General features: G+C 37.8%; 3 protein-coding genes across 15 annotated transcripts in view; 1 reads left to right on the top strand and 2 right to left on the bottom strand.

Moving 5' to 3' along the window:
- NEK11 (NIMA related kinase 11) overlaps positions 1-6803 on the bottom strand; it is a 349893-nt gene extending 343090 nt beyond the window's left edge. For 5 of the 10 annotated variants that reach the window (XM_079101291.1, XM_079101290.1, XM_079101284.1 and 2 more), the window contains exons 1-2: positions 6652-6802; positions 3438-3707 (exon numbers count right to left, since the gene is read on the bottom strand). In XM_079101291.1, the coding sequence (XP_078957417.1) occupies positions 3438-3607 (170 nt within the window). In that variant the 5' untranslated portion in view covers positions 3608-3707; positions 6652-6802. Of the gene's footprint in view, positions 1-3437; positions 3708-3981; positions 4264-6651 lie in introns of those variants that run through there. The other 5 variants (XM_079101293.1, XM_079101289.1, XM_079101286.1 and 2 more) reach the window with 4 other exon arrangements.
- Positions 6804-6866: 63 nt separating this feature from the next.
- ASTE1 (asteroid homolog 1) lies at positions 6867-16696 on the top strand. Of its 3 annotated transcripts, XM_079101314.1 has the most exons (5): positions 6869-7154; positions 8307-9629; positions 14627-14837; positions 15930-15988; positions 16587-16696. In XM_079101314.1, exons 2-4 carry the CDS (start codon positions 8328-8330, stop codon positions 15983-15985), a joined length of 1569 nt encoding a protein of 522 aa, XP_078957440.1. In that variant the 5' UTR covers positions 6869-7154; positions 8307-8327; the 3' UTR covers positions 15986-15988; positions 16587-16696. The 3 variants fall into 3 exon arrangements, with proteins under 3 accessions (XP_078957442.1, XP_078957441.1, XP_078957440.1); XM_079101316.1 differs by lacking the exons at positions 15930-15988; positions 16587-16696 and having other exon boundaries at positions 6867-7154; positions 14605-14782; XM_079101315.1 differs by lacking the exons at positions 14627-14837; positions 15930-15988; positions 16587-16696 and adding an exon at positions 10036-11280 and having other exon boundaries at positions 6867-7154.
- ATP2C1 (ATPase secretory pathway Ca2+ transporting 1) overlaps positions 16253-21263 on the bottom strand; it is a 141090-nt gene continuing 136079 nt past the window's right edge. For both annotated transcript variants that reach the window (XM_079101280.1, XM_079101281.1), the window contains one exon: positions 16253-16774. In XM_079101280.1, coding sequence (XP_078957406.1) covers positions 16679-16774 — 96 coding nt within the window. In that variant the 3' untranslated portion in view covers positions 16253-16678. The remainder of the gene's footprint in view (positions 16775-21263) is intronic.

The raw sequence follows: 21263 nt of genomic DNA, 5'->3' as shown, positions 1-21263 counted from the left end.
TCTACTCAAGTCACTCCTTTAACTTTGATACCAATTGATAATATTACATGAAAAGGAATGTTACACCTTCCTTATCAGCTCAAAAGTTTAGGAGCATGTCTCCACGGAAGGAAGTCAGATTTACTCTGCTCTATTAAGAAAAAAGCATTCATAACACCATAGAAGTCTTTTTAGCAAGCATTCATCTTTTTCCCACCTCTAACATTGACTTACTCTGTTTGTGGTCTAGTATGTAAAGCAAAATTTAAAACTCCTCCTAACCAAATCACTTGGACAATGAATGGTGCTAATAATGTGCTTTGCTCATAAAATGAAGGTACAATTGTCATCAATAAAAAGTATTTGGAGGGTGGGAGGGGTGGGGGAAAGGGAAAAAATAACAGAATGAATCAAACAACATTACTCTATGTAGATTTATGATTACACAAAGGGTATGCCTTTACGCCATGTACAAACAGAGAAACAACATGTATCCCATTTGTTTACAATAAAATTAAAAAAAAGATTAAAAAAAAAAAGTATTTGGAGTTTAGTTTCCGGGTTCTATACTAAACACCCCTGGGTTCAATCCTCAGTTTAAAAAAAATTAACATTCTGAATACAAATTTCTTTTGTCAGTTATGGAAATGTAAAACAGTAGATGACAACATAATTATTAAAATGTCAAGAAAAATCCTTGAAGAAGTTTTTAAAATCACATGACTAATATCAAATTACTTCAGGAGATTTTTTTCTCAAAACAGAAGACAAAAGAAAAACTTCCATTTAGTAGTAAATGCAGTCACTGGTTAGTGATTAGATAAAGTTTTATTAGAATTTCTTTAATTATTTCATTGACTTGGATTATTTATAATTAAGGTGAATCTCAGCTGTTATTGAGTGATAATTTTCTGTAAGGTCATGTGATATCTCCATCTTACATAATAAGTAGGTAGATATTTTATTTGATCTTTAATGTAATTTTATGAGATCTTACATGTTACATGTTACAGATGAAAAGAACAAAGTTCAGATTAGGAAACAGCATAATATTAACCTCACAGTTAAGAACAGGCCTGCTTTACTCCTTGGCTTGTTTATCTTCTGAGTTATGGTCTTTTTTTTAAAAAATTTTTTAGATTCATTTATTTATTTTTTTATTCACTTATTTATATGTGGTGCTGAGAATGGAACCCATGCCTCACACATGCCAAGCAAGCCCTCCGACACTGAGCCACAACCCCAGGCCCTGAGCCATGGTCTTAATGACGACACTGTAGTGCTCTCTTTTAGCATTCTCGGAATCCATGAGCAGTCATACCCATTCTCTTCCCAATTTTAGCAAATTTCCAAAAGCAAATGTCTATAAAGGTCAGCAGACAGTGGAAAGCTAAGATGCAGGTGGGCCTAAGGGACATGAAGAGGAACAGGAATGTGGCTTATTGGAGAACAAAGAATTTGTCTAAAAGGAGTAATGGCTACCCAGGTCCAGTCCACTGTGGCTACATAGTCACAAATTTTAGCAAATGTTACCAAATCTTTGTGGGTTTTTGTTGTTGTTGTTGTTGTTGTTTCTGGAAGAGAGGAAATGCTCCATTTTTTGAGAGCTGCTCATTTGAAAATACTAGCAACTAATTTAGGATTGAAAAGAAATCATGCAGGTCAAACAAAACACACCTGAAGGCTGAATGTGACCAGTATGTAATTTGTTTTAGAGATTCTGATTATAAATGATTCCTTTTCCAACTATTCTAGACTAGATCTTCTAGTGCCAATTATTTGACCATTATTATCACCATTGGATTCGTTTCACAACACTGGGATTTGTCTGCCATCTTCAGCTCAAGTCATGTTTTAAAATTATTTCCGGTACAAGAAAGGTCACTTACAAATCATTACCAGTCAACCAGCCCCAGAACCCCCCACCTTTGCTTGCTTTCTTTGCCCCTACAAACCCACATCCACCCACACACTCTACAGTCAACCATCTCAAGTCTGGAGCTTTCAAGTTTGGTTTTCATACATTTTATTTTAGCTCCTTTTAATCAACGTTTTAGCCCTCCGGTGAATTCTCTTCGAATTGCTTATATTCCCTCATTAGTTGAAAGAACTCAAATCGGACATGGTCCAAAATGGTTTTTACAAATCCTGGGTCAAAATTGTCTTGCATTCAATGCTGAAGCCTCCCTAATAACTGCCAAAAATTTATCATCCTACTCTGTGCAGCTAAAAGAGCACCTCTAGGATTGAAGAGGAACAAATCCTTTCAGACAGGAGTCATAATGCATTTGTTCTAAAAATACCAGTAAAATGCTGGCTCTTTCACCATTATTCATATAGAAATTTATTGAAAACTACTGAAAATAACAACTTTTAAAGATTCTACACAGACTACTTTAAAGGTTGATCTTTAAAATAAAGTAGTAGTATCAGCAACATTTTTGTAACTTCTATGACACATGAAGAAGTAGAAAAGTATTTATCACACTAACTTTAAATCTGCACTTAAATATCCAGTGAGACAAAGCTGTTATAACCCAGAGTAGCTAAAACTTTCTGAATAAAAGATCAGACTATGGGATGGAAATCTGGTTGTCTAGGGCTAAGGGCTGATTCTGGGATCTTTCCTCCTTCTGCTTTCTCTGCCTATGTTTCTGATGTACAAGTTTCTTACCCTAACTTCAGTTCCAACTAACTTTCACTGCCAAATTTTTTTAAAAACTTTAAGCTAAAATTTAACGTGTACCCTTATCCATAAGAAATGTTCTATCCAAAAAACGTTATTACATTTTTTCTCTGAGAGTTTATGGGGCTCAATCAAAATCGAAGAAACGCAGTTTACAAGGGAGTCATCTACATAAGCTAATTTTAAATAGAAGTCTCCATTTGGTTTAAATATTTAGTTTGAGGGCTTTCTGAGTACAGATTTTGAAAATTTCTTTCATAAAAAAAATTAGTATGTTTCCTTCAGTACATCCTATTCACTTCGAATGTGAATTACCATTTATTTATATTTCATAACACTTCTAAAAGTACAGTCATAAACAATACTTCTTTTCTTATTGAAGAAGTTCCAATCAAGTTAAGTGGAAGCAATACTGCCATTGAGACTGTGGTATACTAAAAAAATTATCATATAAGCTACTTCATTTCCCTTCTTTAGGTCATTTGGATACTTTATTCACAACTGAAATGCCTTTAAGAACCTTATCTGAGGTTGGGGTATAACTGACTGGTAGAGCATTTGCCTGGCATGCATGAGGTCCTGGGTTCAATCCCCAAGACCACAAAAGTAGAAAAACAAAATATTATCTGTAGAGATAAATGAAGGAATATCTTTTCCAGCTTCTTGCTTTAAATCAAAGAAGAGGCTGACAGTTATCCCATATTCTTAAACAGCTAGGAGCTGCACATACAGGGCAGCCAACTCAAGATCAGTTTGAAGTATTTTTACTTACAATTCCTCTCCTCGTTTGGCTTTCCTATCTGAAACCAGATAGACAGTTCCAAAACTTCCACTGCCAAGTTTCTGCTGAAGCACATATCTTCTTGCAATCAAGGTCTCTGGATAAGTGGAAACAGCTGTTGCTGCACTCACACGCTTAGCCACCTCTTGGAATTTCAACATCACTCCAAACAAGATAGTACTGACCCATTCATTTATAATAACTTAACAATCAAGTCTCCTAATAGATGGTCCAATTCATCCAGGAAATGTTGATCAATGCCTGAAATGTGAAAAAAAAATCCACAGATCAGGTCTAAAAGATGCTAAAAAACTCCTAACAAAGTTTTAAAACAGTGATACCTACACCTTGATTGACAGAGTGAATGATTCTATATTGGTTAGCTTTAATGACTTCAGAGGAAAGAAAAAAGGCAGAAGCTGCAAACTTCAAGACAAGGCAATCTTTACAGCCAGAGAGTCTGTCTTTGCACATACAAATTTGTCAAAACTAAAAAGAAACAAAAAGACCATCCAGCTGGTCTGATGGCCTATACCTGTAATCCCAGCTACTCAGAAGACTGAGGCAGGACTTCAAGTTAAAGGCCAGTCCAGGCAATTTGGAAAGACCCTATGCAACTTAGCATGACCCGTAATAAAATAAAAAAATTAAAAGGATGCTCACTTCAGTAGCAGTACATATACAAAAACTGGAACGATACAGAGAAGATTAGCATGGCCCCTGAGCAAGGATGACACACAAATTTGTGAAGCAGTCATATAAAAATTTTTAAAAAATAATAAAAACAAAAGGTGCTGGGGTTGTAGCTCAGTGTAGTAACTCACTCAATCCTCAAAAGCAGGGGAGAGAAAAAAAAAAAAAAAAGAAAACCATGAAAAAGGGCCTGGGAACCACCCATACATCTGTGATCCCAGTGACCCCAGAGGCTGAGGCAGAAGGATTGCAGATTTGATGCCAGCCTTAGTGAGACCCTACCTCAAATTAAAAAATAAAGGGATCTGGGGATGTGGCTTAGTGGTAAAGTGCCTTTGGGTTCAAATCTCACCAATAAATAAATAATAAGGCTGGAGATCCAACTCAGTAATAGAGTATCCCTGGGTCAGATCTCTGGCACCACCAAAAATACCCAAAAAACAAAATGCAAAGAACACATACACAGTTGTCATTTCCTTAAGTGTCCACACTTATATCAACATTTTGCAATGTTCTCTTTGTACTTTATGTCTATTATTGTTTACAGAGAGTGAGTTAGGATTAAACCAGATAGCATAATACTGGTTTCCTTTAGATTTTTTCCTATTAATTTTAAATCACAGTCTCCATTTATTATAATAAATTAGAGGAAGGATAAGGATTCAGAATGAATTTCTTCCCATGCTAAGCAAATTCCGATCCTGTTTCTATTATACCCACAGGGTAGAGAGTAATCTCTCTGGATTAGAAGTAATACAAAGGCATTTCAAAACTAAATCGTATTTTAACATTAGCTGAATGTAAATGTGCTATAGATAAGCCTGTAATTCCTCAAGGAGCTATGGAATGTATGGCAGAGTTATGAGAAATAAGACTATTTCATGAGTAGGTACATAGTAAAATCATTTTTACTTCATCAAAATGTTAACCGCTTTGCTAGTAATTACAAAAAGTATGTTTTTGTTTTAAATCAATATGAAAATGATATTAAATTGAAGACTATGCCTTGGGCTTAGATTTTCACATTCCATAATTCCAAAGTAGTAAGTCAAAAAATTATTGTTTATAATGAAGACCTGTTGTCTTTATGTGGTAGTAGTGTCAGTTAACCTCAAAAACAATCAACCACAAAATGATTACATATATTCTTAAGGGGGAAAATAAACAAGTAAAATGCCCATTTAATACATTTTATTTATTTTAAAAATGTACTAATCAATTGTTTCAACCCATGACAGTGAGATTAATAAAATGCTCCCCCCATCAAAGAAATATTAGCGAAATTTACTGCTGAGAAAACTAGGAACAGGCCTCCAAATGTCTAACTGTACCTTTTGTTTTCTTCACTGGCATAAAAGCGCTTTCTGGGACAAATTGAGTTGTTCAGGATAACGTATGGACTCACAGCCTTTTTGACTGAAAATAGGCCTTTAGATCCCTCAGTAATTTTTATTTTAGAGAGATTAGGGTCCCCATTTAGCAAAGGACAAAATAGTTACGGGAAGTTCAGTTCCTGAGCTCCTATTTATAAAGAAGAATTTAAACAGTGATATCTACACCTTGATTGACCTACTGAATGATTCCATATTGGTTAGCTTTAATGACTTCAGAGGAAAGAAAAAAGGCAGAAGCTGCAAACTCCAAGACAAGGCAATGTGACTCCGGCTGCAGAATGCTGGGGGTGCGGGCCGGGTTTAGGGTCCCAGCATCCCAACCTCACACTCAGCCCTGCCACCCGGGGTCATCCCAGCCCACCTGTAGGCCATCCCTTCCACTGGTCTCCTCTGTATGTAACCATAAGTCTGCCCAAGGGTGTGCCAGCGTCTAGATTCTCCTGTTCACTTCATCTACCTGTTCTCTCATCAACACCCCTAACCCCTGGATACACTTGAGCGCAAGAAACAAACCCCCTTTGTATCCCTAGGACCTGGCTCAACACCTGACATACACTAGATGTGCGGAAAACGTTATGAGGGCAAAATCGTGTCCAACAGACCAACCGCAGCCAAGGGGAAAAAAGAGGGATGAATAAGAACCTACAGAAAGGGGGCGGATTATCATCTTATGCAAGTTATCCATGGGAAGTGAAACGAACCTCCCTGGAGCAAGAACAAAGGAAAGGTGAGTGTTTACCACTTGCTGAAACAAAGGAATAAACTTGTGTCGTGGTAATACGACGAGGAAGCTGATTTGGCACCAGGTTCTGCTAAAGTAGAGGTCTAACTGCCCTTAGAGGTAAACTTCAACTTTAAGGTAAACCAAACATTTCCTTGCGTCTTCAACTTAAAAAAAGAAATGTACATTTTCGCAAAGTGGGTTCAGGTATGTGGAGGGGCATCAGACACTCCTAATTTTCCCCAGACTAGAAGCGATCCGGGCGGTGACGAGTCGGGGGAATAAGAAGGCGCCAGGAGGGAGGCCTAGAGAAGGGAACCCTGCCCGGGCAGCTCGAAACCAGACCTTCCCCGAGACGGGGAACAGGGCACGCCGCGAGGAGCGCCGTTCGCATTACCTTTGCCGGCGCGGGCGGGGGAACGGCGGCACCCGTGGCATGCCCAAGTCCCCCCTGTAACTCAGCGAGGATCAATTTAGGGACCGAGTCATCCGCCGCGCTCCAGACTACCGCGGCCACACTTGTTTGGTGCTGTCGCCAGGGAGATGGCGCGGGGCATGCTGGGAAGTCGGGGCGAGGCGTTCACCCAAGCGGAAGTGTCCGCGGACCCAAATAGGTCGAGGGAAAAACGAGGACCCGCGGGCCAAGCTTCCCAGCTGGACAGCAGCCATTTCGGAACGTACGTCCGAACCTTCTTTAACGATTGCGGGTCTCTGGGTCTGAGAGGCACCTCCGCCTCCCGAACCTTACAGTCTCTCCCCCTGGCCTTCACCGAACTCGACCTCCCAGTGACGCTATACCGGCAACTTCCGGGGTTAAACTCTCACGTGCAGGGTCTCCCAGCGCCCTGGGCTCCTGCGGGCTTCTGATGGAGGAGCTAGTCCTCTGCGAGGACTGAGCAGGTGGGCGCCGCTGCTGGTCGTGGCGGGTTGTGAGGGTCGGGGTGGCGCGTCGTAGCAAGGCCTGTATTTGAGGAATTAGACCTTTTGCGCCCCTTTCGCTACTCAGTTCGCATTTGTTGAACAACTCCTCGGTGCAAGGCCCTCTAATGGGCTTCGAGCGAGTCAACACGATCTGTATTCGCAGATGCTTTACACGACCGACTTGTAAAGAAATTAGTACCATATAGGACGAGGTGCTGGGAAATGAACAAGGCTGGAACTAGGCTGAATTGAGTCAAGCGAATTATAAGTGGATGCCAAAGAATTTAGTCATCAAGGTGATAAACTTTAATGCAGTGTCTCTTAAAAACAAAATGCATTGTGGGCAAAATGTCAGGGTTTTAAATAAAGGCAGGATTGGTAATAATACCACGTTAAGCTATATTGAACCCTGAAGCCAAGGGAAAACAACCAGTAATACTAATCCTATGCGTTGTTACCCAAGTGGGAAGAGAAATTGCTTCATACATATGCAAGATAAGATGAAAAGAATTCCTGTTTGGAATGAACTGGTAGATGGATTCCTAGAGACAGGAAGCAGTAGTTTCCTTACCAATTAAGAAGGGCCCACAAGCCCAAGACCTGAAAGACATTCTGAGACATTGATTATCAATAAAAAGGAAAAACTCGATGCCTATCATGGGTTCTGCACACTTCAGTTTACTGAAACCTAGTGCTTTCTATTTTTATGAAATTGAAAAGGATATCATTTTTGTAGCTTAGCACTTTTTACTTTGCCTCACAAAGGTAAAATGATAACTGTTACCACAGTGTCAAAAGTCCACAGAACTTATATTCTGATGTGTCCATAACAGATTTTAGCTGATTTTCCTTTAGAATCATCAGCAGCCTCTGTATCCAAAAATCAAAACCCATAAAACCTTTGAGTTTGTGCCTTATATCACACAGGAAAAGCAAAAGAGAATAAAAAAAAGTATTGAGCTAATATTGCCTGAGAAACTAGGTAAGAACTCAGAGGTGGTGACAACCAACATGTCCTATCTAAGAATACTTTATAACATTTGCTATTTATTGATTTAATGGTCCTGGGAGCCATGACTTGGTGCCCCATAACCAGCATCAATTGAAAATGTGTTCCATTGTTTTAAACAGGCAGTTCTTCAGACTGTCATCATGGGGATCCGAGGACTGATGAGTTTCGTGGAAGATCACAGTAATGAGTTCTTTACTGATTTGAAGTTGCGGGACACAAAGATTATCATTGATGGCTATGCTCTTTTCCACCGACTTTGCTTCAATTCCAATTTGGAGCTTCGGTATGGAGGGGACTATGATTCTTTTGCAGATGTTGTACAAAACTTCTTTGAATCACTGTTTGCTTGTAATATATGTCCATATGTTGTATTAGATGGAGGATGTGACATTTCAGATAAAAAGCTTACAACTTTAAAGGATCGAGCTAGAGAGAAGATCCAGGTGGCCCATTCCCTATCTATTGGTGGGGGTGGGTGTGTATGTCCCTTACTCATCCGTGAAGTGTTCCTACAGGTTTTGATCAAGCTGCAGGTACATTTTGTCCAGTGCTTTTCGGAAGCAGATCGGGACATTATGACACTTGCCAATCATTGGAATTGCCCTGTGTTATCATCAGATAGTGACTTTTGCATTTTTGACCTGAAGACAGGATTTTGTCCACTGAATAGCTTCCAGTGGAGAAATATGAACACTATTAAAGGCACACAGGACTACTATATTCCTGCCAAATGCTTTTCCCTTGATGCACTCTGCCATCACTTCAGCAATATGAACAAAGCTCTACTACCTCTCTTCGCAGTGCTGTGTGGGAATGACCATATTAATCTGCCCATCATAGAGACATTCTTAAGTAAAGTACGCCTTCCTCTTAGAGCTACTAGTTCTAAGGGAAGGAGACACCACCGAGTTCTGGGACTTCTGAACTGGTTGTCTCATTTTGCTGACCCTACTGAGGCACTAGATAATGTTCTGAAATACCTTCCAAAAAAGGATGGAGAAAATGTTAAGGAACTTCTCTGCTGTTCCATGGAGGAATACCAGCAGTCCCAGGTGAAGCTGCAGGACTTCTTTCAAAATGGTACTTATGTTTGTCCCGATGCCTTGAATCTGGGTTTACCAGAATGGGTACTAGTGGCTTTAGCCAGAGGCCAGCTATCTCCTTTTGTCAGCGATGCTCTGGTGCTAAGACGGACCATTCTTCAAACACAAGTAGAAAACATGCAGCGACCAAATGCTCACAGAATATCTCAGCCCATCCGGCAAGTTATCTATGGGCTTCTTTTGAATTCTTTCTCACATACAGAAAACATGTCCTGGAATGCCTTGCCTCCTCAGCCTCTAGCTTTCAGTGAAGTGGAAAGGATTAATAAAAATATCAAAACATCAACTGTTGATGCAGTAGAACTGCCCAAATATTCTGATTTGAGCAAATTGACCAAGGTAAATATTTATAATATTAATGAAATTTTAATTAATCACTTTACAGATTATAAGGTGCTTTCATATATATTATTTCTCTTAACATGATAAACTGAGGTTAGTTGCTGTCTTGCCTTCATTTCATAGATAAGTAGAACTCCAGTGAATTAGGTAATATCTTAGCCAGTGGGTCAGTGCTAAGACTCTAAGCTAACACTTTTAACTCTAAATCTATCATTTCCACTGTGCAGCTATCAACAGAATGGGGTTATATGGCTTTAAAAAAATAACAAAAAAATCTGTGCATATAGGCACTTGAGATTGATATATCTCAGACTACATCAGATTTCGATTAGTACTGGTGGTTAGGTCTAAAGTTTTTATTGATGAGGACCTTTTTTTTTTTTTTTTTTTTTTTTGGCTTCAGGTTTATAGCATCATGGTGACTTGCTTTGGTTTGATTTGATGCTCATGATTCTCAGCCTCACTTGGCATTGCTTAACCTAGGTAACACTCAAACCAATCCATTTCAAGGGTGAAATGTTCTTATGAATTTTTATATTATGAATTTACAATAATTATGTAAATATACTAAAAATTATAAAATGAAATGCTTATGTTTGCAATTAAACTTACAAATTAAATGCAGATAAGCCTCCCATAGTACATATCCATTGACCCAGTTCCTGGCCTATACCACTGGTTAGAAACTAGTCTCTTTAGCCTCCCAGTGGTGACATCTTCAGAATGAGGAAAAAGGATTCACATTAAATGGGTGTAAGGGCCTCCTTAACACTAGGGACTGCTAATAGGAACAGGGTTTCTTTTGGGAGTGGTGAAAATCATCTGGAATTGGCAATGGTTGTAGATCCTTGTAAATATACTAAAACTGCTAAATTGAACACTTTTAAAGGGTAAATTTTATGACTTGTGAATTATGTCTTAAAGAAAGAGAGTTGCTGGCTCAAAAGCCACCTTCTCCACAGGACCTAATCTTTCTCATGATAATTCCGTAGGCAAAGCTTCTGAGCCCCTGCAAGAGCCTTGCTAATTATAAATTACTATACTCAGAGAAGCCCCAAGATATGGTGTCCACATTAGGTGTATATAGTTCATTCATGGTTCAGAGCTGGATGCAGTTTTTTAAGTCATTTTTATCATGCTTAGTAATAAAGTTGACAATCTGTAACATTTCTGTTGTTACAGAACTAGAAAACTGAGCATAAGTCAGATTCTCAAACAAAGAATTAAAACTCTACCCATATCAATAAAATTCAAATTAGCAATTGTTATGGTTTGGATATGAGGTGACCCTCAAAAGCTCCTGTGTTGATACAGGAATGTTTGAGAGTGAACATGACTAGACTGAGAGCTACTGTACCCTAGTCGGTACATCCTACTTTGAATGGACTACTATGCTGGGTGGTAACTGTGGGCCCAGGGAGCATGGCTGAAGGAGAGGGGTTACTGGGGTCATGTCCTGGAAGGGTTCCACTTCCTTCTGGCCCCCTCTTCTCTTTGCTTCCTGGCCACCTTGAATGGAGCAGTGCTCCTCTGCCACACCCTCCTGCCATGATGTTCTGTCTCGCCTTGGACTCAGCAATGGACTTGGCTGACCATGGACTATATATCTCGAACCATGAGCACCAAAATAAACTTTTCTTCCTTTAAATTGCTCTCATTGGGTATTTTGGTCACAGCATCATAAAGCTAACACAAAAGTATTCTAAAGAATGATATTCCATTTCTATTTCTACTCAAATAAAATACCATTGAAGTTTTGTATTTTTTAACCTTTATGACTTTACTGAAAAATAGACATACCATGAAGTGCGCGTATTTAAAGTGTACACTTAGATGAGGCTTGACATGCTCATATATGTGAAACCATCCTACAATTAATTTATGTCCCCATGACTTAGCTCTAAGTTTCTCTTGCCCCTTTGTAATTATTCCTTCCCTAGGTATATGTGTATAGCAAAGTGCAGATAATTGTACGGCTGTATTATCACAAATTTGATACATCCATGCAAAAGAAAACCAGATGAATAATGACTATCACCACCCCAGAAACTTTCCATGGTGTCTGGTTCCACTCACCCCCGTCTCCCACCCTCTGTACTCATTCTTCTGACCTTTAAACAATGCAGTTGTACTTGTATAACTTTATATAGAGGCATTGTTTGATCCTTTACTTAACATATTTGTGAGATTCATATCTCTGTGAAAAGCTATAGGTCATTCATTTCTCATTGCTGTAAACATTGCATTGTAGGAACATACCACAATTGACTTTTCTGCTTTAAAGGTGATGGGCATTGAGGCAGTTTCCAGTTTGGGCTGTTTCAAATAGTGCCATGAACATTCCAGTACACATCATTTAATGAGCATATGAACATATTTCTGTTGCATATATAACTACTAGTGAACCTTCTGGGTCATACCCCCATACATGTTAAGTTCAGCGTCTAAGAAGTATTACTACATGCCACTCCAAAAGGTTGTACCAACTAATATTCCCACCAGCATCATGAGAGTACCTCTTCTTTATACCCTTGCCAATGTGTTTTCTTGGCTTTCACATTTTATTTAGCTATTCTGGTGGTTGTATAGTATTATCATTTTAGCCATTTAGGAGGGTCACTTGTATTTCTGATGACTTACTTCACTACCTTTTCATGGGTTCATTACCCATCTGAATATTCTGTTGTATGAAGTTTTTGTTGAAACACTTTGCCTGTTTTGCTGTGGTTTCACATGCCAGTCCTTTGTCAGATAGGGCTATTTGTGAATAGCCTCACCTGTTCTCTCTTTTCACTCTTTGTGTTAATGAATAGGCTTTAGTGTAGTCATTTAAATTTTTTATTATTTATGAGCTATTTGAGAAATTATTGCCTACTCCAAGGTCATGAAAATGTTTTTTGCCTTTCACATTTAGATCTATAATCTCTGCAGAACTTCTTGTGTTGTGCGTGTGGTGTGAAACACATCAGGACACCCACATGGAAAGCCAACTCAATCAATGCAGTGGAGCATGGATATTCCTTGACAAGTGTTCTCATCACTTACCTGTACTCACAGAAGGGTGAAATTTTAATTCATTCTCTGCTCTGGTGTCATCTGGCTTTCCTGTAGCATAAATTAATTTTGTATTTACCTTGATGCCTTTGGCTCCGATTGGCCTATAATTCCAAATGGTACCAGGTGCAAATGTAATTCCAAACACAAACACAGGTACAAGTATGATTACTGTTTGTAACATGCTATGGTAAAAATACTTCATCTGCTTTGCTCCAGTTTTTGTGATAGAAACTACACAATGTTTCATTTAATTCCCACAGAAACCACATGGGTTACGATTTTAGTTGTTCACCATGGACAGAACACCTCTCAAGTTAACCAACGGGAGGGTGTAAACCATAAGGAGACATGGAAGTGGATCATTCTTGGTGTCTGAGGTGGCACCAAAATCAGCTTCTTTCTGGATACTTCTGCCTTTCTGTGGCGGCAGCTTTTCTAGGCCTGTGCTTTCACTCCCCAAGGGAAAGGGAAAGGAATTGTTACAGGCAATAAAATCTAAGGCGCTTTAAAGGGCTGTGAGCAGAGTAGTCTGCCTTTTGGAAGGCACCAAGGACTGTTGAGTTCCATAATAATATTGTTATAATGCCCATTTTACATATGATCACACAGATTGCAGAAAAGAACAGAACTTGCCCAAAGCCAAGTTGAGGAGTGCAGAACACCTCTGAAGTCAAAGCCCATTCTTTGCTTTGTTCATAAAAGTTGTAACTTGGCTTGAGAATTCAGTAATTTAAGCATTATATGACGGAATTAATGTAGTTTCATGTGCTGCTTTTTTTTTAAAGTTTAGGAGATGGATTTTTATTTTATTTAATGCTACTTCCAGTAGGCATTGTTATACTGAAAGCACTTCACATACTTCTAATTTAAAAATTCTTACAACGCATTATTGAAACCAGTGTTTAGAATCATCATACCATTCAAAAGCCCCATGCATTGAAGATGAAGCCATTTTGTCAGCTATATTTTATTTCAGGTTAACAACTTCATTCTCAGCTGTCAACCACACTTAATACTGACAAAGTGTTAGGTACTGAGAAATGTACAAGACTGTCTTGTCCTTCCACAAAGAAGAAAAAATTTTTTTCCTGGCTGCATGCAGGCACTAGGAATACAATTATTAGAGTTTGATTATAAGGTTCCCCTGAAAGTTACCTTTTTAATAGTCTTAATGTCTACTGTAAGAGAGTGCCTTCTAAGGTCCTTTATGATTCTTGAAGACTTGAGATCAAAGTAAAATTATTTCTACAAGGACTCAAAGTCGTCAGGGCTGTTAACTTCTGACCTTTTATTTGAAGTACACTGTAAAAAGAGTGAGTGTGTTGTATTATTTTAAGGAGAGTGCAGGCAGTCCTTAAAATATTCCTGTCTCCCTTGGCCACCATTGGACAATCGCAGTATGGGAGAATGCAAAGAGAGTAAAACATTCAGCAGGCAAGGGACAGGAGACAGGACCCAGACAAATAGAAGGCTGTGTAAGTACATATAACATTTGTCTTCTAGAGGTGATCAGGAATGGCACCATAAAGTGGTACCTAAATACTCACCAGCAAGTAAGGGCAGAGTTGAATATAAATCTGTTTCTCAAAGCAGAGTACCAGGACTGCTAAAGTGCAAATTCCTGGGTTCACTGAATTACTGAATCAAAATTAGGGGACAAGGTCTGAGGACTGAATGTCTAGCAACCTTCCCAAGTGATGTCACACTGAATGTGCTTAGCAGCCTCCAGAGAGATGCAAATAGCAACAGGCTTTTTAGGGGGAGAGACCAGACACCCATTCATCCACCTCGTCAGTGTTTTCAATGCTTTGGGTGTGGATGACTTTTCCCCTCAGAAATAAGCTTCACAGCTGACATTAAATCTCTTCATGCTATTAAAAAGAAGAAAAAAGACATTCCCTAAAGTAATTTGTAGAATGTTTGGTGTGTATTTTCAGGTCTCCTTGGTTAGGCGGCAGTTGCTTCTATTAGAAACCCTAAAGGTGAAACAGACCATCCTGGAGCCAATCCCTACTTCTCTGAAGTTGCCTATTGCTGTCAGTTGCTACTGGTTGCAGCACACAGAGGCCAAGGCAAGGCTACATCATCTACAAGCTCTTCTGCTGGGGATGCTGATGGGGCCCTTGCATGCCATAATCAATAGCCCTGGTAGGTACCTGGAAATTCCAGGAATATGTTTTTGCATGTTGCTTACCAACTGTGTACACTCAAGAATTCACATAAATTCAATTTACCCTTATAAATTACATCAGAACTGAGAGGCACCAAAATGTCATTCATTCATTTTGAATGAACACATTCATATTTCTGAACACTTCCATGTCCTGGGCTCAAGTGCCAGGGGCTTGATTCCCAAGTATACAGTTATATACGTGTTGACACTGCCTGATCCTGTCTGTTCTGTGGCAATCCCTGATGCTTTAACTTGGGTAGTGTGACTGTGTTTTGCCAGTTTCATTTTGATTCCATGCTTCCCACCCCATCATTAAACAGCAACACCGTCACAGGAAGCTTATTTAAAATTACCGAAAGTCAAACTTCTGAGTACCTGCAACCGCAATAAACATTCATGATTGTGATTCTTTTTTTAATACTAATCTTTTTCCCTCTACTGTGAGTTTTAATTAACATGTAAAGATAGGAAAAAACTTCTATTTCTACTATAGAAATGCACTGAGGCAATTTCATCTGCATTTATCTGGTAAAAATAAATGTTCAAGCATTGGAACACCACAGTATGTTAATGCAGCCATTCCCTTTAAAATATTATTGAGTGCTGTAATGTTATCTAAACAAGTATGAAGTCATACTTAAGAACAGTACTAATACAATAGCTACCAGCCACCTAAAGTTAAAAATCCAACTTCTCAATCACATTAGCCACATTTGAAGTGCTTAATAACTACATGTAAATACAAGATATCATGTTAGCACTCATTTACAACACTTCATAGTGGTTACCACTACTCTATAGTTTACTTTTTTAAAAGAGTAAGTTAAATGAAAAAAGTAAGACAATATGAACTTCAAAAACACCCCAAATATTAAGAGGCTCAAGTGTGACAGTAGCCATCAGAGGGACTGTGGGTTTTAATAACCAACTTAACAAACTGCTTTAAGAACACAAGTTGAGGGATGTTCCTCTAATAGAGTACAGGAAATTCTCAGAGCACAAGCTATTACATTTTTACCTAAGTCCTACAGAAGGGACATGTCAAGGGTCTGTTTCTTTTCTTTTAGGAAATGTGGACCCTGCACCTGGCAGGTTCAGTGCTTTGCTGCTCGCTAATTGGTAAAAGGTGGGCCTCCTTTTTATTATTTTAAAGTTGGTCCAATTGTTATTTTGTGCACCTCAAATCTAATACACACACACTGAGGTAAACACATGCAGCATTCTTGCCCCATAACATGTACTATGTAAAGAAGCTATTTGTCAAAGTCTGAGTCATACTTTTTATAGTTTTTGTTCCATAAAACAGATTTTGGACACACAGCTGTTTCTTTAAAACAAGTGCACTATAGCATGAGGTTTCTGTGAAAGGAAGGTTAGTGAAAGAGAAAAGTAAAGAGAATGTTGTTTAATAGTCACTTGTATTTTTCAGACAGATTTTGGAGAGTTCACATGCAGACATGTTTAAAGTCAGGTAACAGATCAACAGAAGAGATCTTATTTCGAGGAAAAGATAATTTAGGGTTGAATAAAGCTAGGGTATCATTAAAAAGGTACTTCAGTATAAATGTTTCAATTTATACAGCAAGGCATTTATGAAGCCAAAAGAGAAAAACAATTAGGTTTTTAAATTAATTTTCTTCTTTGTGGAATCTGAAGTTTTATATGTGAATACAGGCTGATGCACTGTTTTTGGAAATACTGCCTTGGATTCTTTCTTTGTCTAGGTAAGGAAGAGCTGCAGGAAGGTGGTGCTAAGATGTTGTATGAAGAGTTCCAAAGGGTGAAGGAGCTGACGTGGCCGGGCCGGAGACTGGATTTAGACACAGCTCACATCTTCTGTCAGTGGCAGTCCTGTCTCCAGATGGGGATGTATCTCAACCAGCTGCTGTCCACTCCTCTCCCAGAGCCAGACCTAACTCGGTAAGCATCACGGGAAACTTTAGTTCAGATGGATACACACAAAATGAATATTCTTATTTATATCTAAAATAAAGAAGTTACTTTAAAAAATTAATCTTAGTGGAACTGTTCTTGGATCACTGTTATTACTGAAGAGCTAGAAATAGGAAAAATATTATTTTCATATTCCCAAGAAATGTTTCCATAATTAGATCCAATTTTTAAAAATCAGTGGGGAAAGAGAGGCAGTTGTTGGTAGAACAGAACTCATTTCTTTTAGGTGTTTATCATTTTATAGAAGCTTCTTCTGATGACACTACTGAAATAGTACTCTATCCCCAGTCACACTTGTCTGTTACTTTATGATTCTTTTTAAATTGCGTCTCTTACCACCTGTCATAGTCTTTACTCATTCATTCCAATATTTATTAATGCCCTACTCTGTGTTAGGGTTTCAAAAACAACAAAATCTCTGTTCTCGTGGTACTTTTATTCTAGCGAGATGATTATTAGATTTCATTTAGGGTTTTTCTCTTGCCAAAAAATTATAAAGAAAGGAAAGGTTGTAAGGGAATTAAGCCTATGTGCCTGGGAGTAGTATTATGTTTGACTCTTGAGTTTAAGCTGGGTAAAATAGAAAGAAATGATAGCAGTGGGATTTAGGCCAATGAAAAAGCTGTAATTAATGGATTGGATATATTTGTAATTACCTTTCTGGGGAGATATTAAAGGAAGACAGAAAGAGGAAAAGATGATGGTTAGAAAATGAGAGTATTTGAAATTTAATATATATGTTGTTTCTCTCCATTCAAATGTAAGGTCTGTGAGGGCAGGGACTTGACTATTTAATTTATGACTGTAGCCCTAGTACCCTGCACACTTTTGAGTGATAATTTAGGAGGTATTCAAAGTATGAGGGTGTAACTCTGAAGATGTTTCAAGATAAAAAGCTTCCTAGCAATAAGTAGTGTTATTAAAATCTCTGGGCCTCATCTGACTAACCCCAAAACCCTATGCTAAGTAAAATTAATTGGTTTTTGAACCTGGATTCTTACTCCTTTCCTTTAATAATTTAGGTCATTTCTTTACTGAATCCTCTCTAGCTACCACACATGCCTACAAAACAGTAAAAACAAGACCAAACAGTTCTCTTAATAATGATTTCAGCAGGAGGATTGTTCCTGCACCCCAGATTAACCAACACTTTATTTTAAACGATTTGACTGATTAAATGTGTTTACATTGGCTGATAAGGTGCCAATTGATCAGCTGTATCTATAAGTCACATATATTCAATTTGAGAATTCCAGTTAATCCCATCTTCTATTTGTGAAGTAGGTTTTCAGTCCAAGTGAATGAATGACCTTGCAAATTATGCCATTACAATTTTCTGGTATCTTAACAAACTGCCTTTTTGGATTATCAAGATCATTTTAAATTTTTTCTTTGAAGTGTTAAAGAGGCCTACCTGGGGTTAACTGCAAAACCAGTAAGCATCATAATTTGTTAATAAAAAGTTTTTATATATCACCAGTCACTATATAATCACTCATAATTCTGAAATTATTTAATAATTTAAAAAAACAATAAGAGCTCTCAGTGTTTAGATAAATTTGTTGAAGCCATGTTAGTCATACTTGACCAACTACACTAAACTGATGCTTTAAAGCCATACTTTTTTCTCCTCCTCAACAGACTGTACAGTGGAAGCCTGGTACATGGACTGTGCCAACAACTGTTGGCATCAACCTCTGTAGAAAGTCTCCTGAGCATGTGTCCTGAGGCTAAGCAACTTTATGAACTCCTGTTCAATGCCACAAAGTCATATGCCCCCGCTGAACTTTTCTTACCAAAGGGTAAATCAAATTCAAAAAAAAAAAAGCAAAAGAAAAAGGGTACCAACTGGTCCAAGAACAGAGTGGGAAATGCCTCAGATCCCAGGTGCTTGTGTGAGGGAAGCAATCGGTTTGGGCTCTTAATGGTTGAAAACTTGGAGGAACATATTGAAGCCACCAATTTTGAATAAACTTATTCTGCATCAAACTACATGTATAATTCTAACTTAAAATTCTGCTCTTACCTACCCTGAAATAATTAACCTTTTTCATTAGAACTAACCATTAGGGGATAAACACAATAACACATAATCCTTGAATTCCAAAGTATTTTGTATTGTATTTTTAATAAAGACAACCTGATTTAAGAAACTTCTGATATTTCTTAAACACACTTGTGAAAAAGCATGTTTGTACTTCTCATGTTCCATTTTAGTAAGTTATAAATTTTAAATTGCAACAACATAGCTATGTTTTCAGAAAGTAGAAGTCCTACTTCAGTTATTTCCGAAAAACAGTAGCTGGTAATCATTTTTAGAAAATTGTTTTAAGTTTCTATTTTGTCTTTTTAGTATGAAAAGTCTGCACTGTGAAAGACAGGAGTTAGAATGCCAGAGAAGTAAAAACTTAGTAGATGAGACCATGCAAGGTTTACAACTCCAGATTTTTAGAGCACTGGTTGAAACAAATGGCTCTAAGCTACAGAAGTACCATTCTGAGCTACTAGATACAGAGGAGGAAGAAATAATGAGAATGAAAATATGACATATATGCAGCAAAACCGGACTTTAGATCTTTTTTTTTGAAAAATAGTTAATGAGTCATAACCAGGTGTTATTAGGTTTTTTTTTAATTTTTATTTCATCCTGAGTGTCCAACCAAGGGCCACACACTCACTAGGCATGCGCTCTACAACATCCCCAACCCCTAACCAGCATTTTTTAAATGAAAAAAATTAGACTGGAAAATATCAGATACATATATTAGGTGGTTGTGAAAAATTATTTTTTACTATAATCAAAGTTTGAAAGGCACCATTCTAGAAAATACTAGAGGCTGCTAACATTACAAATACCAACAGATATAGAAGTGCTGGCCAGTTCCAAATAAAGAACATGAAAGTAAAAATAAGCAAGTGGAATGAATACATTTAAGCAAGAACTAAAACTATTCCAACTTTCATTTATTTACACAACTGTGTTCTTCCTTTCTTCTTCCATGGTATATTCCCCATCAGTAAGCTAAAGATGGCTTTAAACTGCCATCTTGAACAAGCCCATGTCTTCTTCCTGATACCCAGTAAACAATTCTACACTTTCCTCCAAACACCACTTAAGAATAAACCCAGCACCAACCAATGTCATACACACCTTGCAAGCGTTAACTGGTTTTAGCCATTTATGAAGGGTTAAAAACAATGTCATCTGCACCTGAAGTGCTCAGCCCTAAAAAATGCTTCCATTTCAAGTAAGTGTTTTTGAAATACGGACATTTTAGGAAGAATGCAGAGGGCTCCTTAGTGAGGTTTTTATATCTCCAAAGAGATGTTTTATTCTTACAAGGATCAAAGAAGGAGATGTCAAGTACATCTGTTTTTAAGAAGTATGTCTTAACCATAGTGGATCTAAGGGGGACAATAAGCATGTTATACCAAAATTGTCTCTCCCTTTTCCTAGAGTTTGGGACCAATCTAGAAATTATAATGTCCTATTTCTTGGCTTATCAACAACATACTTTTTTTTTTTTGTTTGTGGTGCTGGGGATTGATTCCAGGTGCACTCTACTATTGAGCTATATACATATATTCCCAGCCTTTTTTTATTTTGAGATAGGGTCTCACTAAGTTGCCAAGGCTGGCTTTGAACTTATGATCCTCTTGCCTCAGCCTCCAGAGTCCTTGGGATTCCAAGTATGTGCCATTGTACCCAGCAATCAGTCCTACTCTTTCTAATTCAGTTCTAACAAATGAAATCTCACCTGAGGCTTTGGAAATGTATGTAGTCTTCGATTAGTCCTTCAAATATCAAAATGAACTCTGGACAGCTAAGATGAATAAATTTTAGGGGTAATATCAGAGAGAAAACCATTTACTTTGTATAATGTAATCACACTGTATTTAGTGGTTATAAAATGATATCTGAAGTCTATTTTGTACAAGTTCATACCTGGACCCTGAAAATTTATTCATCTGTAAATATCATCTTTATAGTTCTTTTATGCGAACTGATCATCATGGAAAAAGAATTCAAGTTAACTTTAGTATTTCAATTTGAATTTCTAATTCAAATTAATTATAATTTTAGAAGATAAAGACCTTTATTACCAGAAAGGCCTTAGAATTTTTCTTCCTTCATGCATAAAAACAAATTAATTAGAAAATGTCTCAGTTGCCCTTCCGGGTAAAATGAAAATCATAGAGCAAATTATCTAAAGATAAAGTAACATTTTTAAGTGCCTGTGTACTTAACAATGGGTGGTAATAAAATAGCTGATAAACAATAGCCATTGTTATGTCCACACATGAAAACCAAAAGCCAGAGATCTGGGAAGAAGTGAGTGTTGAGCAGCACAAAGAGCAAGATGCCATGAAACCAGGGTTGTCAAAGCTAAGAGTAGAACGTTGCAAAGGCAAGAGAGATCAAGAATATGGCTACAAAAAGAAGGACA

Source organism: Sciurus vulgaris (assembly GCF_902686455.1).
Source record: "Sciurus vulgaris genome assembly, chromosome: 10".
NCBI lineage: Eukaryota > Metazoa > Chordata > Mammalia > Rodentia > Sciuridae > Sciurus > Sciurus vulgaris.
The sequence above is the reverse complement of the archived record's forward strand: the minus strand, read 5'-3'. Positions and strand labels throughout refer to the sequence as shown.